At 38.2% G+C, this 23,248-nt stretch overlaps 1 protein-coding gene across 1 annotated transcript in view; it reads right to left on the bottom strand.

The window, feature by feature from the left end:
* rab32a (RAB32a, member RAS oncogene family) overlaps window positions 1-23,248 on the bottom strand; it is a 32,179-nt gene that overhangs the window by 2,357 nt on the left and 6,574 nt on the right. Inside the window, exon 2 of the mRNA XM_061746353.1 lies at window positions 7,792-8,069. Within this exon, the coding sequence (XP_061602337.1) occupies window positions 7,792-8,069 (278 nt within the window). The remainder of the gene's footprint in view (window positions 1-7,791; window positions 8,070-23,248) is intronic.

The raw sequence follows: 23,248 nt of genomic DNA, 5'->3' as shown, positions 1-23,248 counted from the left end.
TTTTCTGAATGTCTAAGGGAACCCACTGAGCTAAAAACATCTAAATTAACTGCAAAGCTTATTTTGTTCACAGCAAGTTTGTTCATATCTTACAAGCAATGTGACATTTATTCAACATCTGTCAAGCACTTTCTAGTTGGTTAAAATGTGAGATATCAACACTCAACATCAACAACGCTCTTCTGCCTGATCATATTTAAATTTAATTTTAGCATGATTTGATTTCTTATATGGTCAGTAAAAAAAGAAAGAAAAAAAAGTATTATTCTCCTGGAATACTTAATCACAAAGTCATAATTCTAAGTATTGTCTGCATCATTAATCAAGGAGACATGAACTATTCACAATCAGCCTCAAGAGAAACCATGCTTTATTATTTAAGACAGAAAATTCGGTACTCTTCGGGAGAATTCTCATCACACGTCGTTTATAGCCCAGTTCCACACTAGCGTGACTGGCACACACTGCAGCACTTTATTACACTCACAGAAAGGAAACGGCTTTGCACTCCTCGCACATACACCCACACACTGCACATGACACAGCTCCAGGACCCGAAGTTTTTTAGAATTAGATAATAAAGTCAACTAATTGCAAACACACATTAGGCATTCCTTCAAATGGAAGTGTACCAGTAGATGTATGTTAGTGTAAGAAATAAGAAATAATGAAGAAAAGTCGGTTATTTAAACAATGATGAGGAATTTTCCTGGAGTTTTACAGTTCAACCATTCCTCCTGAACATTAACTAGCACAAGCAGACTTTCTTTTGTATATCGACCATTAATGATTTGTTCATAATACAATAATAAGCAGAGAATGAAAATGACAGTGATGAAGTCATCAACACCAGATATAGGCTTTAAGTGAAATACTGGGATCTTGTTTAAATAAAACTCCAATGTTGTGCGATCCTACTAGCATAAGGATTTAATTTCCTCCGTTTAAAAAAACAAAAAAAGACATAAAACCTATGACTCAGAGTCTTATTTGAGGCAGTTTTAGATTTTTTTAGAATGTTCTCCACTATATCCACACAACACACCATAGAAAAGACAAAATAGTTAGATTTAGGTGAAATAGCAACCGCTTCCCTTCCCAAGGAGAAGGTTTTCACTCAGGATTGCTGTATAACTTTCTTCACCCATCTCTTGCTTTATTCTGATTCATCTCCCAACGTCTTCACAGCATGACACAGTCATCACTAGAGCCGCCGCGATTAGCCAATGTACTGGGTTTGTTACTATGGGACACAGGGTAGTGCTGGCCTCGGTTTCCCCACTGTTGTTGGCGTTATGGATGACGCCTTAACCACAGGAGGGAAATGCCAGCCTGCTTCAGCAGGAGGAAGAACATGGCCAGACTTAGGCTTATGCAGACTTCTTCAGATCGCTAAACACGAGGCGTTTTTAGATTGGATCCCACTAATATTGCTGGATGATGAACATATGTTTAACGCACATTGGTAATATAAACGCAAGATGTGTTATTTGTAGGGATGTCCCGATACCATTTTTTTCACACAGAGTACGAGTATTTTAATTTGTGTACTCGCCGATACAGAGTACCGATCCGATACTTCTACCACAAAAATAAATAGGCTAAAAATGCAATGAAAAACGCAATGAATTGGAAGACAGGTTTTTATTTGCAACAGAAATTCAATTTTAAACAAAACTCGGCCAGCTTTAGTCTCATCGCAGGTACATCAACTGCGCATGTGCGGTGCTTCACCTGAAGCCGTCCGTGTGAAACAACCAGAGGTGGGTAGTAACGAGTTACATTTACTCCGTTACATTTACTTGAGTACGTTTTGGGAAATTTTGTACTTTTAGGAGTAGTTTTGAATCACTATACTTTTTACTTTTACTTTGGTAGATTTGTGAAGAAGAAACTGTTACTCTTACTCCGGTACATTAGGCTACATTGAGCTGCTACTTTTCTTTTATCCCTTTTATCCACGTACGCAACAATCTCATGACATCACTGAGTGATTCTTTGGGAAAAATGTTTGTTTTTGCATGTTTTGTCACATATACACAGACTCAAACACACACAGAGTTTCTATGAGTTTATGGGCTTGTTCTAGTTCTGCCTGGTTAAAAAAGAAAAGTACAAAGGCTTGAAATTTTGTGCTACTTGTGCTTAATTTATTTTTTTTATTCTGTTATTATTTTATTATTTATTAAAGTACTTGAATTTCCTTTAAGATTAATTTAATTGAATTTAGCTATTCTCTATTTTTTATTTATTGTATTGATTTAATTTGCCTGAAGATGATTATTTTGTACTTCAGACGTTACTCAACAGTACTTGCGTAGTTTTTTCACCAAGTACTTTTTTACTTTTACTCAAGTAATTATTTGGATGACTACTTTTTACTTCTACTTGAGTCATATTATTCTGAAGTAACAGTACTTTTACTTGAGTACAATTTTTGGCTACTCTACCCACCTCTGGAAACAACATAAACAATCAAATAGAATCTAAAAAAACAAGCTAAATGAAATGATGTAACACAGAGAAGGAGGAAAGCAACACAATTCTGCAGGGTCTGTACAGCCCCCTCGGAGGAATTCTTCCAGTGTCATGTGACTTCTACAAGCCGTTGAGATTTGCGCATTTTCGTTACGTAAGCAAAATGCAAACCACGCCTCGGTCTCCGGTGCGTGAAACCACAACCACAACTAACTCCGCCGGCCAGAGCGTCCGCCATTGTTCTGAAGCGGGTTATCATGGGGCTGTTTGAACAACGAGGGACAGTAAAAATTTGGTTTTGCATCGACATAAAAGGATCAGTTCCAACAGCACGGACCCGGCAACTGCAGATGAGTCAGCGGTAAGTGACGTTAATTTTTTATGTTATTCATATTTGTCTACAAGTATGATCTTTGCATGGGCTAATTATTTAGCTTAGCTCCGGAGCACCGGAGCCACTCACCGGTCCGGACCGATGAGTCGCTCCGGTGGTATTAGTAATACATTCTATCTATTAGTAATACATTTTTTTTCTGTCTGGTTTCAGATCTTCCAAGCAATGCACCTGAAGCTGTTCAACGACACCGTCAGAAGAAATGCACGGTCCTTCCTTGAGCCAGCAATAGTGCATACATGTTATTTATATACAACTTATGTTATGTTTTTTTTTTTTTAACAATAAAGTTGCCATTTGTGAACATTCAGTGTTGTGATTTCTTTACAGTTAACATGATTAATTTGTCTTGTAACATAAGAAATGAAATGATGAGGAATCTGAGTAAATAACTATGGTGTACCTGTTTAGAATTCAATTAAATCTTCCTGTGTGAAGACGAGGTGACCCGGTCCCCCCTTCAGGAAACTAATGGCTGATTTATTGTTCCGCGTTACACCAACGCAGAGCCTACGGTGTAGGGTACGTGTCGATTTAACGCAGGACCGTAATTCAGGCTTTATGGAATTGATTTTGTCGCCGACGCTCGCATGGGACACGGTTTAATAGTGTACGCAGCCGGCTGCTCTTCTCCCCAGAGCGATGCTTTGTGTCCTCCCCTGCTACACGTCATTCAGGCAGCCAATCAGCGCAGAGCCTCATTATCATAGCCTCCCCTCCCCTCAGAATCCCTCACAGATAATGAGGTTAGAAGCGGTAAAACTAGAGACATGGCCCAGAGGTTGAATTTCTGATTTATGTAGAAAAAACAAGCTTTTGAAAGTTTTTAAGACATTCAAGGCCTGTTTAAAATATACATTAAATGCCATAATAGGTCCCCTTTAAGTGCCTATTTGAGACTCAGCCTTATTTTATGAATTTTATTTAACTGTATTTGTATTGCATTTTTGAATAATGCGCCTGGCCTAATTGGTTTGCTGATGTGCTTGAACTTTTTCTTTTGAATTTCATTTATGAAACACACTTCACCAATAAAAATGTGGATTTCAAATCTTCTCTTCTTAGTGTATTCAATTGATTAGTCATGCACCGCAATTTTGTAATGTCCTAGAGTTCTAATTCTTTATTTGGGGACCTTTAGCAGATATGAGATTAAAATGTGATTAATTAATTATAAATCATGTAATTAATTAGATTAATTTTTTTAATCGCCTGACAGCACTACTCATAATCCCTAAAACAAACTCATTTCATCCATCCTCTGCGCACATTTTGTGCACCTTTTGTCCCAACACTGTAACCCCCTTGTGCGATGCCAGGTCACAGCACTCATTTCACCTCTGTTGCACCTCTGTTACTATGTCCCCAAGACCTGGTCGGCCTCTCTGGTACTGTTCTTATATGGTTCACGTCCTACCTCACTGATCGAAGTTTCTTTGTAAGTTTGGATACATGTTCCTCAGGAATCTATAAGATAAGGTGTGGGGTTCCCCAAGGGTCAATTTTAGGTCCAACTCTTTTTAATCTGTACATGCTGCCCCTTGGGGACGTCATCAGGAGACACGGTATCAGCTTCCATAGTTACGCTGACGATACGCAACTGTACATCGCCGTGTCTCCTGATGACACTGGGCCAATTGATGCCCTTTTTAACTGTATTTTAGACATCAAGTCATGGATGGCAGCAAACTTCCTACAGCTCAACCAGGGCAAAACAGAGATTTTACTCATCGGTCCTGAAGGCCAGAGAGAGAAACTTTTACCAAAGTTACAGAATTTTAAACCCTCAAAATCAGTTAAAAATCTGGGCGTGATTTTTGACTCTGAGCTCACTTTTATTCCACATATTAAAAACATAACAAAGATAGGTTTTTACCATCTTAAGAACATAGCCAGAGTCCGCCCGTTTCTCTCTCAGGCTAGTACGGAGGTGCTGATGCATGCTTTTATCTCATGTCGTTTAGATTATTGTAACGCCCTGCTCTCTGGTCTTCCCAAAAAGAACATGTACAATCTACAATTATTACAGAATTCAGCCGCACGCGTGCTGACGAGGACCAGAGGGCGGGAGCACATTACACCTGTTTTAAAATCGCTGCATTGGCTCCCCGTGCGCTTCAGGGTTGATTTTAAGGTTCTTTTACTGGTTTTTAAGTGTCTTAATGGTCTTGGGCCTTCTTATTTGTCTGCACTACTTTTACCCTATCGACCCTCACGGACCCTGAGGTCCTCCGGTGCCTTTTAACCATACCAAAAGTTAGAACCAGGAAACACGGGGAGGCGGCATTCAGTTTTTATGGTCCCCGATTGTGGAACAACCTCCCGGAGAACCTCAGGGCCGCAGAGACTGTTGATGTTTTTAAAAAGAGGCTCAAGACCCATCTCTTTAATCAGGCTTTTAACTGACTCATTTAACTCTTTTAAATTTCTTATGCTCACCCTTATTTTTATTGGATCTTACTGCTCTGTTTTATATTTAGTTTATCCTTTTTTATCATATTTTATTTTCATTGTTTTATCTTAATGTTCTATCTAAATATTTTAGTCATTATTTATGGTCTATTTTATACATTTTACTGTCTTATTCCTTTAGTTTTTAATGTCTTGCTTTTTAGACATACTTTTAGGATTTTATGTTATGTTATACTTTTTAAACTCTTTTAGTGTATTTTATCCTGCTTTCTTTTAGCTTTTATCTCAAGTGTTTCCTCATGGGGAGCCCTCCATGCTGGGAGTGACTCTGGCCTGCAGGGGGGTCGTCCTGGGGGTGGTTCTGGCCTGGATGGTTGTGGAGCTCTGCACCACGGCTTCACCGCTGTGGTGTGGACTCCTCTATCCGTCCGGGCCGGAATGGTCTCTGTGGGCCCCCCCCCTTGTAGCTGCGGGCTATGAGACCTCCTGGCCTGGACGGCTCCCCGTTACCGTTTCCTCACCTGGATCCTCTGTGCCTAGCCATGTCTGCACCGTGTGTCTGTGTGTGTCTGTCTGTGTGTGTGCGGGGAGGGCGGGGGGGGGGGCATTAATACATTTTATGTTTATGTTTTATGGAAAGCACTTTGTGTTACATTTTTTTTGTATGAAAGGTGCTTTATAAATAAAGTTTGATTTGATTTGATTTGAAGACAGTATAGAGCCATAAAAGCTGTGGATAGTCATCTACACCATTCTACCTCCATCCAACTCAGCATGATGGAGCAGTTTAAGACCCTACAGTGGCAAAACAAACTGGATATGTAAATGGCGCTTAAATAACTGAATTTAAACTAGGGACCTATCCAGGTTTCCTCCAACATTTTGAACAGCAGCCAAATATTTCAACATTGGCTCTACAAGATCAGAGGATTTTGATTTTCATGGTCAGAGTCAATCAGATGCCTTCAAGTAAATTTCCAGCAGGCTGTCATTTTCATTTTCTTTCTTTCCTGAGTGAATGGCCCTCTGTCTGGCCTCTAAAAAAAAAAAAAAAGGAGGATTGATTAAATCCTGCACTGAAAGTTTTCCTTTTGATTAAAACAGAGTGAACTGAATTTATATACAGATGAAATGAAAATTAAAAAAAAACAACTGCAAAACTTGAAAACATGAGAAAAAAAATCCACCAGCATTTCTTACTTAGACAGTATTTATATAAATATAAAACTGTATAACTTACTTTTCATTTAATGCATTTACTACTAATTTGGTTTGAGCAAACTGCAAAGTTGCAAACATAAAAAGAAAACTGTTGATAACTCTTTTTGGTACATTATGTGTATACATTTATTTCCAAACATTCTGCAGTTCAAGGCTGATTAGATCATTTCACATTCATCATATCACGAGAGAACAGCATAAGCACAGTAAAGCATTTACACCAAACTTGTGACACCCTGACCTAAGTTGAGGAGTAAAATAACGGCATCTTCACAGTTCTGGACTGCAACATCAGTCAGTGACATGTGATAGCACATTGAGCCAGATGTCCAGCAGATGTTTCACTGAATGTTGTGCATGTGTGGATAAAACACAATATAGCACCTGTATCATTTGTTCGGCTATGTTCAGACCTCTGGACTACACTGAACTTTAGATTAAAAAAAAAAAAAGTCCATCTAATGAAAAGTTGTCTGACAAAGCCATTACAACATCTATTCCCCAATGGCATCGCACCATTCAGAAAAGGATAAAGATCCCTGCAAGAACACTTCTGAGGACATGCCTGTCAGCCAAGAGAAGTTAAGTCATTCAGTAAAATGCCAACATGCCCAGTGACTCCTTAAATTTTAATTTGGCTTTGTGTGCATTTAAAAGGGTCCTGCCACAACTGATTTGTTGCAAACTCAAGTCACATTCATGGGTAAAATAAGATTCAAGTCCAGCACTAATCACATCTGAGTACTTTGAAGAAAACACTTATAAACTCATGATGCAAAAAATTCCACCAACATTAGTAATGGTTTGAAGTGTGAAAACACTAACTAAAATATAAATAAACATGGAAGAGAGAAAATATGAGATTCAAATTTTCAACAGATACAGAAAGGAATGCATGTAAATATTGAATGCAATGATATGAAAGAAATCCAAAGGACATATCTCATTTTCTTGTAAATACTATCCACTGATTGTACAAATGAGAAGTGTTCTTCCAATGGGTTCTCATGGCTACTTTCTAAATCAAACGGTCTTGTGTTGGATTGGATTTGTTGAAGTCACAAGCTATGGATAAATCACCAGTCTTTTGAAATCCATGCCACTATTGTAGAACATTCTCTGCAATTAAGCAAATTATTTTAAATCATTTGGAGATCTTCTTTAAATGCCTGACCAAATTCAGTTTGTTTCAATTAGGATTTAATGCTTCCTTCTCCAAAATATATGTATATAACTGTTTCCAGGGCACATAGCATTCTTTCTATTAGTGTATTACAAATGCTCACCTTAGCTGAGGTTTCAAACCAACCCAGGAAGCCAGTCTCTTTGCAGAAATTGTCCATTAGGGCCACGTTGTTGGATGTCTCTTTCTTCTGGTCACATTTATTGGCGAGCAGCACTGAGGGGATGGGGCTGCCATTAGCCAGCTTCACCTTACTGTCCAGGTCATGCTTCCACTTAGACACAGCTTCAAACGTGGCACCCCTCGTCACATCGAAGACAACAAATGCCCCAACAGCCTCTTTGTAGTACACCCGCGTCATGTTCCCAAATCGTTCCTGGCCTGGAGGAATGGAGAGACAATTCAGTGATTTATTTAGGCGTTTATTTAACTGCGTTTCACAATGTTTTGGGTGGGCTGAATCCTGCAGATGCTTTTGTAAGAATAAAAACTACATGTTGAGACAAATAGGTATTTCAGTTGCATTCCTTCCCCCACTTTGTCGCAAATACCTGAACATTTTTTCCCCAAAATAAAAGTGAGTAAGGAGATAATTGTCATGTATCCAACTCTCCCTTGTTTGCATGAGGTGTAATGTGTGCAAAGTGAGTGATGGAAGATCTTTGATACAATGAGACTACTCTTTGTCGCAATCCTGAGAAAATCTGAGTGGAGTGTCATGAAGGAATGTGGAATTAGAAGCGGAATAGTATGTGTTAATATCAATCTGGCTTGCATACTTTTGTAGCAACCAATGAATAGTCCTGTTCTGTTCTATGGTAAACACTGATGTACTTAATCAATTTTAGCTTGTTTTTTTTTTTTTTATATTTAAGACAGTTACTACCATGAATAGGGCAGTTCAAGTCCAGGGGAGACTGGAGGGGAACCAGGAAAAACTGGTGGACAGCAAGAAGGGTGGGGGGGCCTTAGTAACCCCAGCCATCAGTTTCCCAAGTAGAAACACCCACAACTACTACTAACACTTTGACCGGGCCTTTAAAGCAGGATCCAAGGCCAGTTCAGAGACATTTAATGATATATCAGCCACAAACTAGATAACATTTTTAAAATGAGTAGGGTGTAGGAAACAGAGAAAGAATCTTATTATTGTTTCTCTTTGAAGGTGAAGACTGACTTGAGGAACAGGCTGCAGGGGGTCACCTTGCAGCGGTATGCGGCTGAGCATCAATGGGCCACCTATTGAAGAATTTCCATGCAACAGAGCCTTAAACCCAGAAATATCCAAGTTCTGAGTGTGGGTGCAAACTTTGCCACTGATTCTCTGTAAAAAGGATTTTTTTTTTTTTATTTATTTTTTAATTTTATTTGTAATTGTTTTATATATTTAGTTTTACATCCAGCCTTGAAACTGCAAGTTTCAACTGGCCATTCAATGAATAGTTTGTAACAGTAAACTCTGGAGTCGAGTGTCATTTCTTTACGCCACAACGGCTCTCCGGCGAGCCAGCCCTTGTTGCTGAAAAAAAAAAAATCCTAGAGGAAACACTGAAGAGGGTATGAAAAGCCTCATTTAAAAGTTAGATACACAAATAATTTAAACTTCACCAGAATCTCCCATGCTTAACTCTGCAAAATTAAATGAAACTTTAATGAGGTATGCGTCTGGAGGTGCGAAAGAAATTCCAGGTACACTCTAGTGTACTTCTAAGTCTGCCCTCATTTCATTCCAGCACAAATGTTCAGTGGTGCATAAAGAGCAGAAACCCAGTGGAAGGACATTCATTTAAAAACAGGAATGAAAAGTAAGGTGTTTAAAAGTAAAGCAACACTTCAAGCATGTGAATCTCATCAGACGATGCTTTGATATCTGCGTCAGATCACATTGCTTATTAATGCAGAAAACCCCCCAGGACATATTCTTCCCCTGAAGAAGAAAAAAATAAAAACACTTGTCAACTTCTTATGTCTTCAGTTTAACAGATATGGGTAACAAATCATGTGGTCACTCGGTAACTGAACTTTTGCCAACAGTGTACTTTCCTTATGCATTCCTACCGAGGACAGAAATCTTTAATTAAAAAAAAAAAAAGGCAGGAATGGATAGTTTCAGCTTTAAAGAGCCCTGCAAAAAGACAGCTATATTTGAGGAAACATTACTATAGCTGATGCAGACTTGTGTATTAAGTTCAGATGAACATCTTGAGACTATATCTTGTGTTCTGAATTAAAATATCATACAGTGACGATGCGTCTCCACACTGATGTGAAAAGGTATATCAGATTATGGCTTGATGTAAATATACCACTGTTGGTTTGGGTTTATTCATGAGATTATTGGCAGCAGAAATAAACTATGAGATATCCACTTACTGTATTTTACAGACCATTAGGCGTACCGCATTATAAGGCGCAATATCAATGAACGGGTCTTTTTTCATACATAAAGGTGCTTAAAAGGTTATAAGTAGGGATGGGAATCGAGAACTGGTTCTTGTTAAGAACTGGTTCCCAGTGTTTCAATTCCTTGGAAGCATTTGCAATATTTGCAAATAATTTTAAATATTTGCAAATGATTCCCTTTTTGACTCCAGTGGGCGCGAATGATGTGATCACACACTTTGCGTAGCCAGCAGTCAATAGTAAATCCGTAATCAGAAAGTCTGATTACATTTCAGTTAAAGAGATGACAACAGGGCAACTTGCAATTAACTAACAAACACTGCCTATCATATTAGCGCCATTTGCCTCATTGTTGTCCTTTTTTTCCCAAATGAGAATCGATAAAGAACAAAATCGTTAAGCAGATGCGCAAAATGGAATTTGAATCATAAAAATCTTATCAATTCCCATCCCTAGTTATAAGGCATGATAAAACATATATAAAGTGGGAAAAAAAAAAAACAGTCCGGTCATTCGAACTTTATTCAACTCATTCACAATAACTCAGAATATCGTTCAGTTGTAACTAATTCAGAAAAATACACTCACATTTTAAATAATTTGTCTTCAATGAATCCACAAATAAAAATTGGAGGAAAGTGTTGTATTCTATCCCGTTTTCTGATTGATTCATTCGTTGTCAGCGGTAGCAGACACCTGAAGTTAGTGTGAGGTTGGAACAACGTATTCCAACATTTGATTATAATTGGATTATGATATAGATTTAAAAATTTGATTTACTCTAAAAAGCTAACGTTGGCTTGACGTCTAAGGTAACATTGACTAGATGTCAATGTTGATGATGGTTGTTTGCCAGCGCTACATAATTAGTTATCTAACGTTGTCTGACGTTGTCTGACGTTGCAACCGTATCCAACTAAGGACCAACTTTAATGTGTCAGCTCAATGGTCCGACAATCAATCAAGCAGAGTGTCTTCGTCGCTTACCAAAGTCGCACTAAAACATTTTGACAGATTTTTTTAACCACATTAAATTGGTTCGAGGTCAGTAAGCGCAACAAGAATTCATACACAGGGCTCCTGGGATTATAAGGCGTACTGCCCATTTTTGAGAAAATTCAAGGACTTTAAGTGCGCCTTTTAGTGCGGAAAATATGGTTCTCAAAGGCAAGGCAAGTTTATTTGTATACAGTAGCACAATTCAACACAAGGTAATTCAAAGTGCTTTACATCAACATTAAAAAGCGGCAAGACACAATTAAAACATAAATAACAAATAAAATGAAATAAAATGATAAAAAAAAGAGTAAAATAAGGTAAAATAATATAAAGCACAAGTTGTTAAAAAGTAAGGGCAGTAGAGTACAGCAGGTACACATCACATTCTTAAAATGGCAAGAATTACGTTTCTATTACGGTCAAAACGTACAAAGACCGGGTCAAATACAGTATTACAAAAGTAATTTGTAACAATTCGTACGGTGAATTAAACCAATTTGACAACTCTATGCCACAATGCCTGTTTCCAGGTCTTATTTCACACAACTGACGAGAATTACGTTTCTATATGGTCAAAACGTACAAAGACCGGGTCAAATACAGTATTAGAAAGTAATCTGTGCCGATTCGTGCGGTGAATCAAACCATTTTGACAATTCTACGTCACAATGCCTGTATTCAGGGCTTATCCATAACTTTTCAAAAGGTTTTCAAAAAGTATTTAATTTAAGAGTACGCTTAAATAACAAATCAAATGAAATAAAATAAGAAAATAGGTAAAATAATAAAAGGGACAAGTTGTTAAAAAATAAGGGCAGTAGAGTACAGCAAGTAAGTATTTAATTCAGGAGTACGCTTCAGTAAACAGTAATGTTTTTAGGCCTGATTTAAAGGATCTACAGTTGCAGCAGACCTCAGGTCTACAGGAAGTTTGTTCCACCGGTGAGGAGCAGGATAACTGAACGCTGCCTCGCCTTGCTTGGTTCTTGTTCTTGGGACACACAACAAACCAGATCCAGATGAACCTCAGGGGTCTGGGAGCTTCATTGGGAACTAACAAATCCAGCATATATTTTGGTCCAAGACCATTCAGTGCTTTGTAGACCAGCAGTAAGATTTTAAACTCTATCCTTTGACTCACTGGAAGCCAGTGTAGTGATTTCATGACCGGTGTAATGTGGTCCAGTTTCCTTGTATTTGTGCAAAGTGAAGTTTTGTATGTGCAGTGGAAGCCTGTGCTATCGCACATCAAAGCTGACCACTGTGAGAGAATCATTTGGTTGTGTCCTATATCACAACGTTTGAGATGTTTTTAAAAAAGGCCACTTGTTACAGCCATGCAGAGAGATACATAGCCCAATCATCTCACAGCTGCTGCTAACCAACCAATAGCTCCTACTGGTTGGTTGCAGCAATATGAGAACAGACCAGTGTGATGAATGAAAAAGTAAAACAAACTCAGACAGAGAAGAAAAATAGTGTAGTTTGTCCTAAACTAAAAATAAAATGTAAAAACTGCTGAACTCTTACAACCTTTAAGATGTCTTTCGATGGTCCTGGCTGGATGAGTCTCTTTAAGATACAGTATTGTGTGAATTCTTGCATACAATGAATGCGTTTCCTCCTAAAAAGCCGTTTATTTATTTTGCTCGAGTTTTATTAAAAGGTTAAGACATGATGATTGCTTTTGTTCTTTTTCAAACCGCCCTTTTCTCTCCACAAAGATTTTTTTTTTTTTTTTTTTTCAAAATTGGAGCTACTTAAGCTACTTAAGAGTTTTCCTGTTTTTGAAGTGTTGTATGCCAGTATCAGCTAGACTTCAGAGTGGCTCACGGTCCAGTGACTGAATAAATCTGAGCTATATTTTCACAAGCACATAATTAAAAAGGGTTTGGACAAAAAACATACACAACACTGACTTTACAAGAACATCTTAAAAAACAACAACAACACACAGTAGTGATTAGATTAAGTCCATGCAGTAGGCCTCCATTGACCTGCGGTGGCATGTGATAGATTTACCTCATATTTATGCTACATTGCTCCAGTTTAAGAAAGCCTACAGGGCAAGTGTAATTGTGCAGTGTATTAGCCGGCTAATAGCCTCTACTAAAGCTCAGTCGCTTACTAATAAGAAAATGAACTTAAAAAAAAAAAAAAAAAAAAAGGAGTGAGGAAGTGTGAGCACAGCTTCTCCCTGTTCACTTTACTGCAGGTGATTACCCAATCACGCAAGGAGCTGGCATGGTGTGGCGCAATGCGGGTGTGAGCGAGAGAGTGAATACACTATGGAGGCCCACGGGCCTGGCAGTAATTGCTCATAATTGAGAGTCTAATTTTAGCTGATGTAACCCCAGGTGAATTCACCAGAGACACGACACAGTGGAATAAAGAGCCGATGGACTGAAATAAGGCTTTTAATTTCCAGGCTTTGTACGGCGCATACGTCCAGAAGAGTGCAGGCCAGAGCAGAATATAGACAGAAACCAGGACCTCATCCTTTTCAAGGCACTTTTCATCTTTTTAATGGTCTGCATCAAACATTCTGCCTGAATGAAGTACCTTTTGAAATATTTCCATATTTCCAGGGCTTAGTTGGTGGCAAAGAAATCTATTAATGAATATAGTATAGCATGGTCTCTTGAACAGAATGAAAGAAGTAACCTTGTGAGCAATGACGATAGAGGAAAAGAAACAACCAAGATTTCATAAAGCGCAGAACTGACAGACTGTCCTCCAAACAAAAGTCTTTAATACAAATGCATTATTTTTATGAACGGTATACGTCTTTATTGACTATGTTCTGATTTGTATTTTGAACAAAAACAAACTTATACAAGATTAAAACCATATTCGTTCATTCAAGATATTTTGTGAGGATTTAAGACACAACACACACCCATAATGAAACTTGATTTTCTGACACATTTTATTCATCAATAATAACATCTATAATAAAAAAAAAAAATTAAATTGTTTTACAAACACTTCTGGGAAATAACTAATTGGAGAAAATGAGTAATCCTTTATTGAAACAGTTGATGTGATGATAATTGCTCTCTAAGCATACACTTGCATCCGATTTCTGTAAAATGCAATTACCGTAGTTATTTTGGCAATTGATGAGATGTTTTCACAGGGAAACCCATGCCTTCCCTTTCAAGTATCGCATGTAAATTCTGGTAATCAGAATTTACATGCGATACCAAAACCATGTTATTATGAGAAAAAAAGAACTAAAAAAACAACACGATCCAATACCGTGATTCACCATGACAACACTACAAACAGAAGAAATCCTATTTCCGCAGAAAATAACATGGCTGTAGCAGTGAAACGCATGGTTTAAACTGCACCATGACTGAATGAATAAAAATTCAAAATTGCGATAACATATATCATTATCTGAGTGACAGGTCTGTTGCATGGGTGCAATCATGCTGAAAACAACATGAAAAAAAAAAACACCTTAGGAGTGGGCCTGACAGGGCTAGGCCCACCCACCCACTCCTACTCTCGGCCCACCCTGATTGACAGAGAGAATTTTTCAATTTTTTTATTATTTTGATTATTTATTTATTGGAATCAACATTTTAATTCAAAATGAAAACTAAAATTGTTTCTTTTTTAGGAAAATAAATCTTGTGAAGTCTGGACCAATCACAAGCCACAACTACTATTTTCAGTTAGTTTATTGACATCTATAGCTTAGCTGACCTATTGCTCAAATTGTGAGAAAATTATCACCTTATCTGTAGATTATGTGACTATTTCATTCATTTGTTTCAACAAGATTTCAAGGAAATATGTTATTCTAACGATCTGACTGGATTATTATCTGATTGTAGCATGGGGGGTGGGCTACATTAACTTTTCACAGGAGAGAGAGCAGCTCTGGGCTGTCAAAGCTCATAGCAACAGCTCGTGTCTCAGCATTAACGACCAAAGCTATCAGCCACCGCAGAGACAATCAAGTTGGTATTTTCAGCAGTTTAAGATGAAGTAACAGGCAACTCAAACGCAACAGGCAGGTTGTCACTCTAGCAAAAGAGAAAAATCATTGAAAGAGCTTTGATGGCAATGGGAGTGCCAACGATACATCCAATCACATTTGTAAATCTTCAAAAAGAAAATTTCAGAAGTGGAAGATTAAAAATGTTACTGCAAATTATAAGTTACCTTGCCATCTGAAACAGAAGACCCTGTGTTTCTCTCATTTCGGTTTAAATATTACTATTCATTCATTGATTTCTTTTTTCAAATCTCCTTATTTAAATATTAATATAATTATGAACTGGGTTTTTGGTAGATATCATCGATTATGTAACACTGGAGAAAGTCTGCATGACGGTTTTCTGAAGGGTTGAATCCATGCGGAATTTAGTTTCGTTGCAGTTCCTCGACTGTCCGCTGGAGGCTGGCAGCAAGAACGAGAACGAATCTCCATTGACTCCAATGTTAAAATGTTCAACTTTATAGCAAAAATAAACATATTTACAGCCTGGTTAAAAAAAAAACATTTTGGTCTAAGTCACCTGATTTCACTTCCATGACTCTGTAGAGGATCATGTTTTTTATGTCACATCAGGACAATTTATATAAATCAATACATGTATTTCTAATAAAATTGATTCACAGTCAGCTCAGCCAATGGCTAGCAATTATCACTTCCTCACCTGTAATAGTCATGCTACCACGCTCACTGAAACAAAGCTTGTACCAACCCAGCGTCAGCTAAACGCAGCAGTGATTTTGCCATTGAATCAACATGTGAAATGTAATATTCTGCTGTAAATGCCCACCAACACCTGCTCAGCTCAGCTGAGCTAGTACCAACAGTTAACTTTCATTGACATATGACGGACCGTGTTCCCATCGGCTCCCATCGTGTTCCCAAAGTACAAAAAAAAAAACAGTTTTTTAGAAACCAATGAGTTGCGTGACTAATACTTTGTACCTTGTTTTTATATGATATATCTGCTGAGTTTCTGTCAGACGTTAACATTGGGATATACCGTTTAACATGTTCACTTGATGGCAAAATCATAATTGACCTTCGCATGACTACAGGTGATGAAGTGATAATGGCTCAACTGACTGCCAATCAATCATATTGTAAATAAAGTCATTGCTTGATATAAAGTGTCTAGGAGTGGTACAAAAAAAAAAAGATCCCCCGTCAGAGTTGTCATGAGTTGGAAATCGAACGATTGAGACCAAAACGTTTTTCTGAACTAGGCTAAATCTGAACTAGGTAAATATGTTTATTTCTGCTCTAAGTTGAACATTTTATCAGAGGTCAGTGAAGACCGACTCGCTTTTGGAACCATCCTCTATCGGCCAATCAAGAAACAGCAATGAAACTTAGTTCCGCGTGAGTGTGAATGCGTAAATAAGATGGTTGGCGCTTGATTTTAACATAGGACTTCTAGTGGTCAGTGGATGAACAGTATTTCTTCCTTCTACTTGGGTAGACTTCACCTAGAAGTTAGAATGTTGATGCTTGGTGTAAACATTCCAAGGGCTATTTTTTTCTTCTTTTATATTTGAAAGTGAAACCTTTAAATGTTAGGAAAGTTCCCAGTTGTTCCAAATATTGTTTCAGTTCTGCTTCTCTTTATTTTCCCAACAAAGCCTACTTTGTCTTGTTAACAGGATATAAGAGTGGAACATGAGCCAGTCTAGTTCGATTCCTTTAGTTTATAATTTGCCACTAGCTGCACATAATTTAAAATTTCTACATGTGTATCCAGTTATACATCTCATTCTATACATCATGTTCATTCATGTGTTCAATTTGTCACTTCAGTCTTGTGTCTTCCTGCTTATATCTAAAAAGCTAACTGTCTTGTTAAGATGTGGATGGCTTTAAAGAACAGGGGACCAGTGCTAAGTCAAGATCTTGTGAAGGAAGCTCATCTCCACTGATGTTGCAATTCCTTCACGACATGCTCACAAACCGAAGCAATAAATATGACTGGCAAAGATTGCTTTAATGCTCATCATACTTTTCTGTTTTATTTTGCTTCTCGTTCCACTGATTTTATAATCGGAAAAAAAAGGGACAAATAACATTATACTGAAAGCATTAATGAGTGTCATATGCTGCTAACTCAATCAGCATAAAACACGGGAATGGTCTGAGCTGCATGAACAATTGAGTATTTACGCAGTGAATGCCACAGAGGAGCATGAGACTGCAGGAAAGAACAAAGATATGCTGCTGCGTCAAACACAAGGCAACTGCCAGAAAACTAAAGAGAAACATACTGTACATGTGAATCTCTCCATAAAGGCTGTGAGCTATAATAAATCTTCAAGATTTTTAAAAAGACTCTAATTCAGTGGAGTCTACCAGGCTCACGCATCATGGTATATAACCCCAAGCGCAATTAGACACGCTGATTACAAGCACATCAAACAGTCGCTTGCAGAACTACTTGGTGGAACTGTTTGGTTACAGTCACTGTATCAGTTCTCTTTGCTGTGTGGGAGAAACAGAATGAAAGCACAGTCTCATTATCCACAGACCTAGCAACCCCAGTTTCCTCCATGGTTGTACTTGTTCCTGTGGGTGGGTTACCATAGAAACTGTACAAGCAAGACATTGCAGCAGCAACAGCAGCAGTCTCCGTCTGTTAGGAGGCAACAGGCTGTGACACTCCCCACCCTTCTCCCCTCCACCCCTTCCCAAAAATGTTTTAATGGAAATCGTATAAATAATTAACACGCACGCGCACACGCACACACACACACATGCGCTCCGTCTTCAAGGTAGTCTTAGCCCCAACTTTTCTAGGAGAGACTGTGGAGAACACATGACCGACACGTTCAAATTCCTCTGAGCAGCATGTGAGAAATGATTTACTACAGCTTACTTTAGTACTGAACAGGCTGAGTTGAGGGAAAATCCCAGACCTTTCAGCAGTATTACCCTCATTTTTCCCCTCACCTGAAGCGTTTGTGGAGAACGCTCAGCCTTGACATAAGGTTGTAGGAATTATGTTCCAAACTGGCAAAATTATGAAAAGACGTGAGGATCTACAACTTGGACATTTCTGTTCCTAATCTTTTAATGGTGGAAAATATTCCAGCAATGTCACACAATGAAGTTGCTTAAGACGCAGCAAAATATTTGTCTCCATGTCCACCATAATCACAACTCTATTTAAAAACAAGGCACAATTGTTAGACAAGGGCATGAAAATGAATCACAAGATAGCTGGTAGAGTAAAGGAAGAGACAAATCAGTTCAGAATTGAAGAACTCTGAACATTTTTTTAAAGGTTACGCATCATGGTACTGAATATACCAATGACTAATAAATTAAAGTAAACACAAACAAGTTGAGAAGCATAAAGCATACAAATTTTATTCATCAGGGTAGTAAATTGTTTAATTAGTATGAACATAATCATGACAGTGATGTCAATCACATGGTCTGACTTTATAAATCACCAAATATTGCCAGTAATCTTTTGTAATAACAGAGTACAGTTTCTGCAATACACTTAAAGCTCTAATGAATCTTTGCCAAGAAAAACAGTAGCCCTATCATAATAAAAGTACCTAAAACACAGTATTAAATTAAGTGAGGTCCTTGCCAACATGATGACTATTCCTCAGATGTGTGTTCAAGTCAGACAGAAGTCTATTCATTCATACATTACTATGGGTTCCTGTAATCTACAAAAGGTGTCCAAAACACCATCTTCAGTTTATTCCTTCCTATCAAACCTGCCAAGTATCATTTAAAAAAATAACTTTTGAGGTTGAAGGCAGAAATCAAGGAAAGTTGAACAAAAAAGTCAAACTTAAATGAAGAAAATGGGTAAAATGCTATATTCAATAACCATTATGTTAGTCATAAAATGAATATGGGTGAAAACATAGCTTCTGTTGTGGCAGTTACTCTGCAAGACCTGTTGTCAGCAATGTCTTATTATGCTTCTTTATACATTTACTTCATTCATTTCTGGCAGCGTCCAAAAAAGCAACACGACACCACAAAAGGTTTATGAGTGACCGCTAAGAAACACATTTATTTGGGTCATAAACGCTGCAAACAACTGCACTGTGTGCTCACTATTACTGTAGGTGGCTAACAAAGGCAATGCTGAATAAATAAATCAACTCAAGGTCTATTATCAAATTGATAGAAGTCCATTCATTAGGGAACAAAATGAAGGCAGTTAATGTTATCATTTTGGGCAGTGGAGCTACATCAGTATAAACTACTGTTTTAATCATGTGACAAGATGGTGTACTTTAGGACTCTACAGACATACCAAGGTAATTTCAGAAGTGTGCACAAAGTGTACAAGTCTAATAAAAAGGTTGCTTCCGTCTCATAGTCTGTATAACTCACCTTTGGATACTGACTAAACTTCTAACACTTGCCTATGTTCTCAATAATATCCAAGTACTCATCGGTTCATGCACTCCTCCTTTTCCATCCATCAACAGAAATTAGCATGACCTTTGGTAGGCAATTTGTACTGACTTGATGGCAGCAACCGGTAGGAGCTGTCAAGTAACACACCAGCATTGTTGTGTTTTTTTTATGTACTTTCTGTACTCAATTTTAAAATTGCCTTGGTTCATCTGTAGGGACCCTATCTACACACTAATTTAAATAGAATGACATTTTTGATTCTAGCCAAAGGATTTAAAGAGCAATTTATTCAGACATTAAATGCCCCAAGTGCATAAATCCCCATTTTGCTGCAAACATATATTCCAATCAATCTCAAAACTGCTTCGATCCACGTCACTTTGGTCCTCAAAAAAAAAAAGTTTACACTGTTTACGATCTAATCATAGTTTATGCACTTTGGAACGTTTCTTTAACTAGAATCCTGAAATAAGTAAGGATCGTTTACCACACAATACGCGTTATGTAGGCATTATATCGAGAAGTGTTACGTCTGAAGAAACTATACGACAAGAAACATTACTGGACATCTCTTTTTAGGTGGTGTTGCATTCCAGTCGATGGCATGATTGCGAGATGTGAAAATAAGCAACGCGCAGTTAGTGATGCTACCCGGTCTTTTGCCATCGAATATAATTGATATCAGTAGAGTATTCATATGGACACCACATACTTGATGATTATTTGGTTAAATGATCAGTTGCAACAAGCTTAAAATCTGGCCAAGACCCTATGAAAGTTGGAAGCAAATTAGATTAATTATGAGGCCTTACATTTTCTAGTGTTTGTATTCCTCCTATTCAAAGCCAATTCCACTGGTACAGAACACAGTAAATCAATCGCAATGTGGTGAGGGTGGACTTTATGCAATGACTCCTATGAAAGCATCCGAGATGGCTGATGCATATACTTCACATACTTGGTATCCCAGAGAGGCATTTTCTTCTGTTCCTTGCTCCCTTGCCCCCTGGAAATCATTGTTGAATCCAGAGGAACAAGTCTAATTCTTTGTATCAAAGAGGAAAATAACTAGTATGGCTATGCAATGCTGAATTATAGCTTACAAATACGCAAACTACTAGGGAAACTGTAGCTTGATGCCTTACTAATACATCCAAAAGAAAATATATTTTTTCTATATTCAAAAAGAACTGTTTTGCTATCATGGTATTTATCTAAATACGTTAACAACCAGCGCTAAATGTAAGTTTAGCGGCTCTGGCAGTAGGGCCCCCCCTGATGAGCCAGGTCCTGCTCAAGGTTTCTTCCCTCCTAAAGGGGAGTTTTTCCTTGCTACTGTTTGGCTTAAGGTTTTTCTCCCACTAGGGGTGTTTTTACCTGCCAGTTTTTATGTGATAATTGTTCAGGGGTCATGTTCTGGGTCCCTCGAAAGCACCTAGAGACAACTTGTGTTGTAATAGATGCTATATAAATAAAATTGAATTAAATTGCAGTAATTCATCGTCACTCCCTGACTCAGAAGTAAAGTTCAAACAATTAGCCATAAATCCATTAGTCAAGTGAAAGAAAATTAATCTTCAACTGTTTTAGGAACAATTCATTGCTTATGTGATTGCTCCATTACCCTTCTCGTTTAAGAGAAGTTATGATGTTTTCCTTCCAATGTTAGGCTGTGAAATAAAACAAATGAATTTAAAACAGTATTTTACTAATGACACCCCCTTCCACCTCTCATATTTTTTGAGAGTGTGAAAGTGTTTGGTAAGTACACGTTTTGCTTATGACAGAAAGTCTGGAGCTCTGGGGGACAGTGGCTGTGTAAGGCGAAGGGTAAAGTCCAGTCTCTAATGAGAACGACCACTTTGGACACATCATACCAATTAGAGGTCGACCAACTTGTAGCTCTTATGGAGCGTTTATGAGAAGTGTTGTCAGCAACAATTATAATTAGGTTTTTGACAACATTATTTTGTTGTTAACAAGAGTTGTTAACAAGTACAGATCTGTGTATGTTAACACGTTACTGCAGGAATATCTGTTTCTTGCCATCAAAAACAGCCACCAAGAGAAAGAACTTTGGCATCAAAAATTAAATTTTTATCATCATAACCAATCAGTAAAATGATTTTTAATTATCTAGCCCTAATGCCAGTGCCAGGTATTGATCATAATTTCTATCCAAGGTGCAGCTTGAGTTTCTTTATAAATAGTTTCAACGAAGCTTAAGGTGAGCAACTTTTCTTTCAAAAAGTAAATGTGCTTATCCAACCAATTAAATGTATGGGGCTATGAGAGATCTAATGGTGGCCTAAAATCTGACTAGCAAAAGGGGCATCATCACATTTTATTTCTTTTCTACAGCAAAAAACACTACACTTCCCCCAAGCACACCTGTCCAATGACTGACTGTTGTGCCGAGTCATCAGCTCATGCAATTCATTTTAGGAACATTCCAGAGATAAAACAGCTTTAGGTCTATTTTTAGATGGTAAGGAGTGTAAACTTTCATGCAGGACCAAAATGATGTCAATCAAAGTTGTTTTGAGCATGACAGGCATATACATTTAAAGTTTGAACTTGGGCAATTGAGGCTATTTATGGCGCTTTTACACTAGTACCCACTCAGCCCGACTCGCCTTTGCGCTTCTCCACTAGGGGTGGAGGCGGGTGGAGGCGAGTTGAAACTTTTTCTGTATCTATTCTGCCGAGGTTCCAAGCGTGCTGAGTCGGCCTTCATCTGAATTCATCACACTACACGGCACAGATTGGTCAGGGGGCGGGGCCGTCAGACGTCTGAGTCAGGAGGCGGAAATCAGCAACTCGCGGTTTCTTCATTTTATCCGACCAGCAATGGCAGCGCAAAAGTCTGTTTGGTGATCCAACTCTGAGGTGCAGATGTTTATAAACCTGGTGGCTGAGGAGAGAATTAAAAAGGGATGTAGACGGGCGATAAGGAACAACCAGATCCACCAGGCGCTCTGTCACTTCATAGCTGCTCCCAGCTGACTTTTCAGCAGTGCCGAGACAAACAAAATAAAAAAAAAAAAAAAAAAAGAAAAAGCGTTGCTGCTTGAAGCTTCTTTCACTCTCATTTTTTAACTTGATATCGAACACAAGTCACAGACCCAGCAGCACATTTATCATCCCCTCCAGGTTCTACATCTTTAGTGTTGTTGTGTTCTCCGTTTAGATCACACAATCAAATACGTCACAGCAGCTTCGCTCCAACCCGCCTACTTCTCATCTGGGTATCGAAAATAAATGAGGGCAAGTCGAGTCAGGCTGAGGCCCCGTTTACACATAGCCGGTTATTTACAAAAACGGATATTTCCCCCTCTAAGTTTTGAAAAATTCCATCGTTTACACGAGATCGTTTTCAAAATCTCTTCGTTTACACAAATCCGCATAAATAGGCTGTTAGCGTCATGCCAGCCAATCAGAATCCTGGAAAAAACATCAACAAATGACACGTGACGTGTAACTTCCAGTTAAGGCTGATTTATGGTCCCGCGTTAAATCGACGCAGAGCTTATGGCGTAGGGTACGCGGCGACGCACACCGTAGGGCGCGCATCGCCGCGTACCCTACGCCGTAGGCTCTGCGTCGATTTAACGTGGGACCATAATTCAGGCTTTACTTCCAAGACGGAACGAGAGTCTTTCGTTTGGAGTGACAGAGAAGTGGAGTTACTTTTAAGTGTGACTTTAGAATATAAAACAGGTAAAATACAAGAAAATATTGACGGTGCCCAAACTAATTGTAA

Source organism: Cololabis saira, chromosome 18 (assembly GCF_033807715.1).
Source record: "Cololabis saira isolate AMF1-May2022 chromosome 18, fColSai1.1, whole genome shotgun sequence".
Lineage (NCBI taxonomy): Eukaryota > Metazoa > Chordata > Actinopteri > Beloniformes > Belonidae > Cololabis > Cololabis saira.
This window is presented reverse-complemented; position numbering and strand designations above follow the sequence as displayed.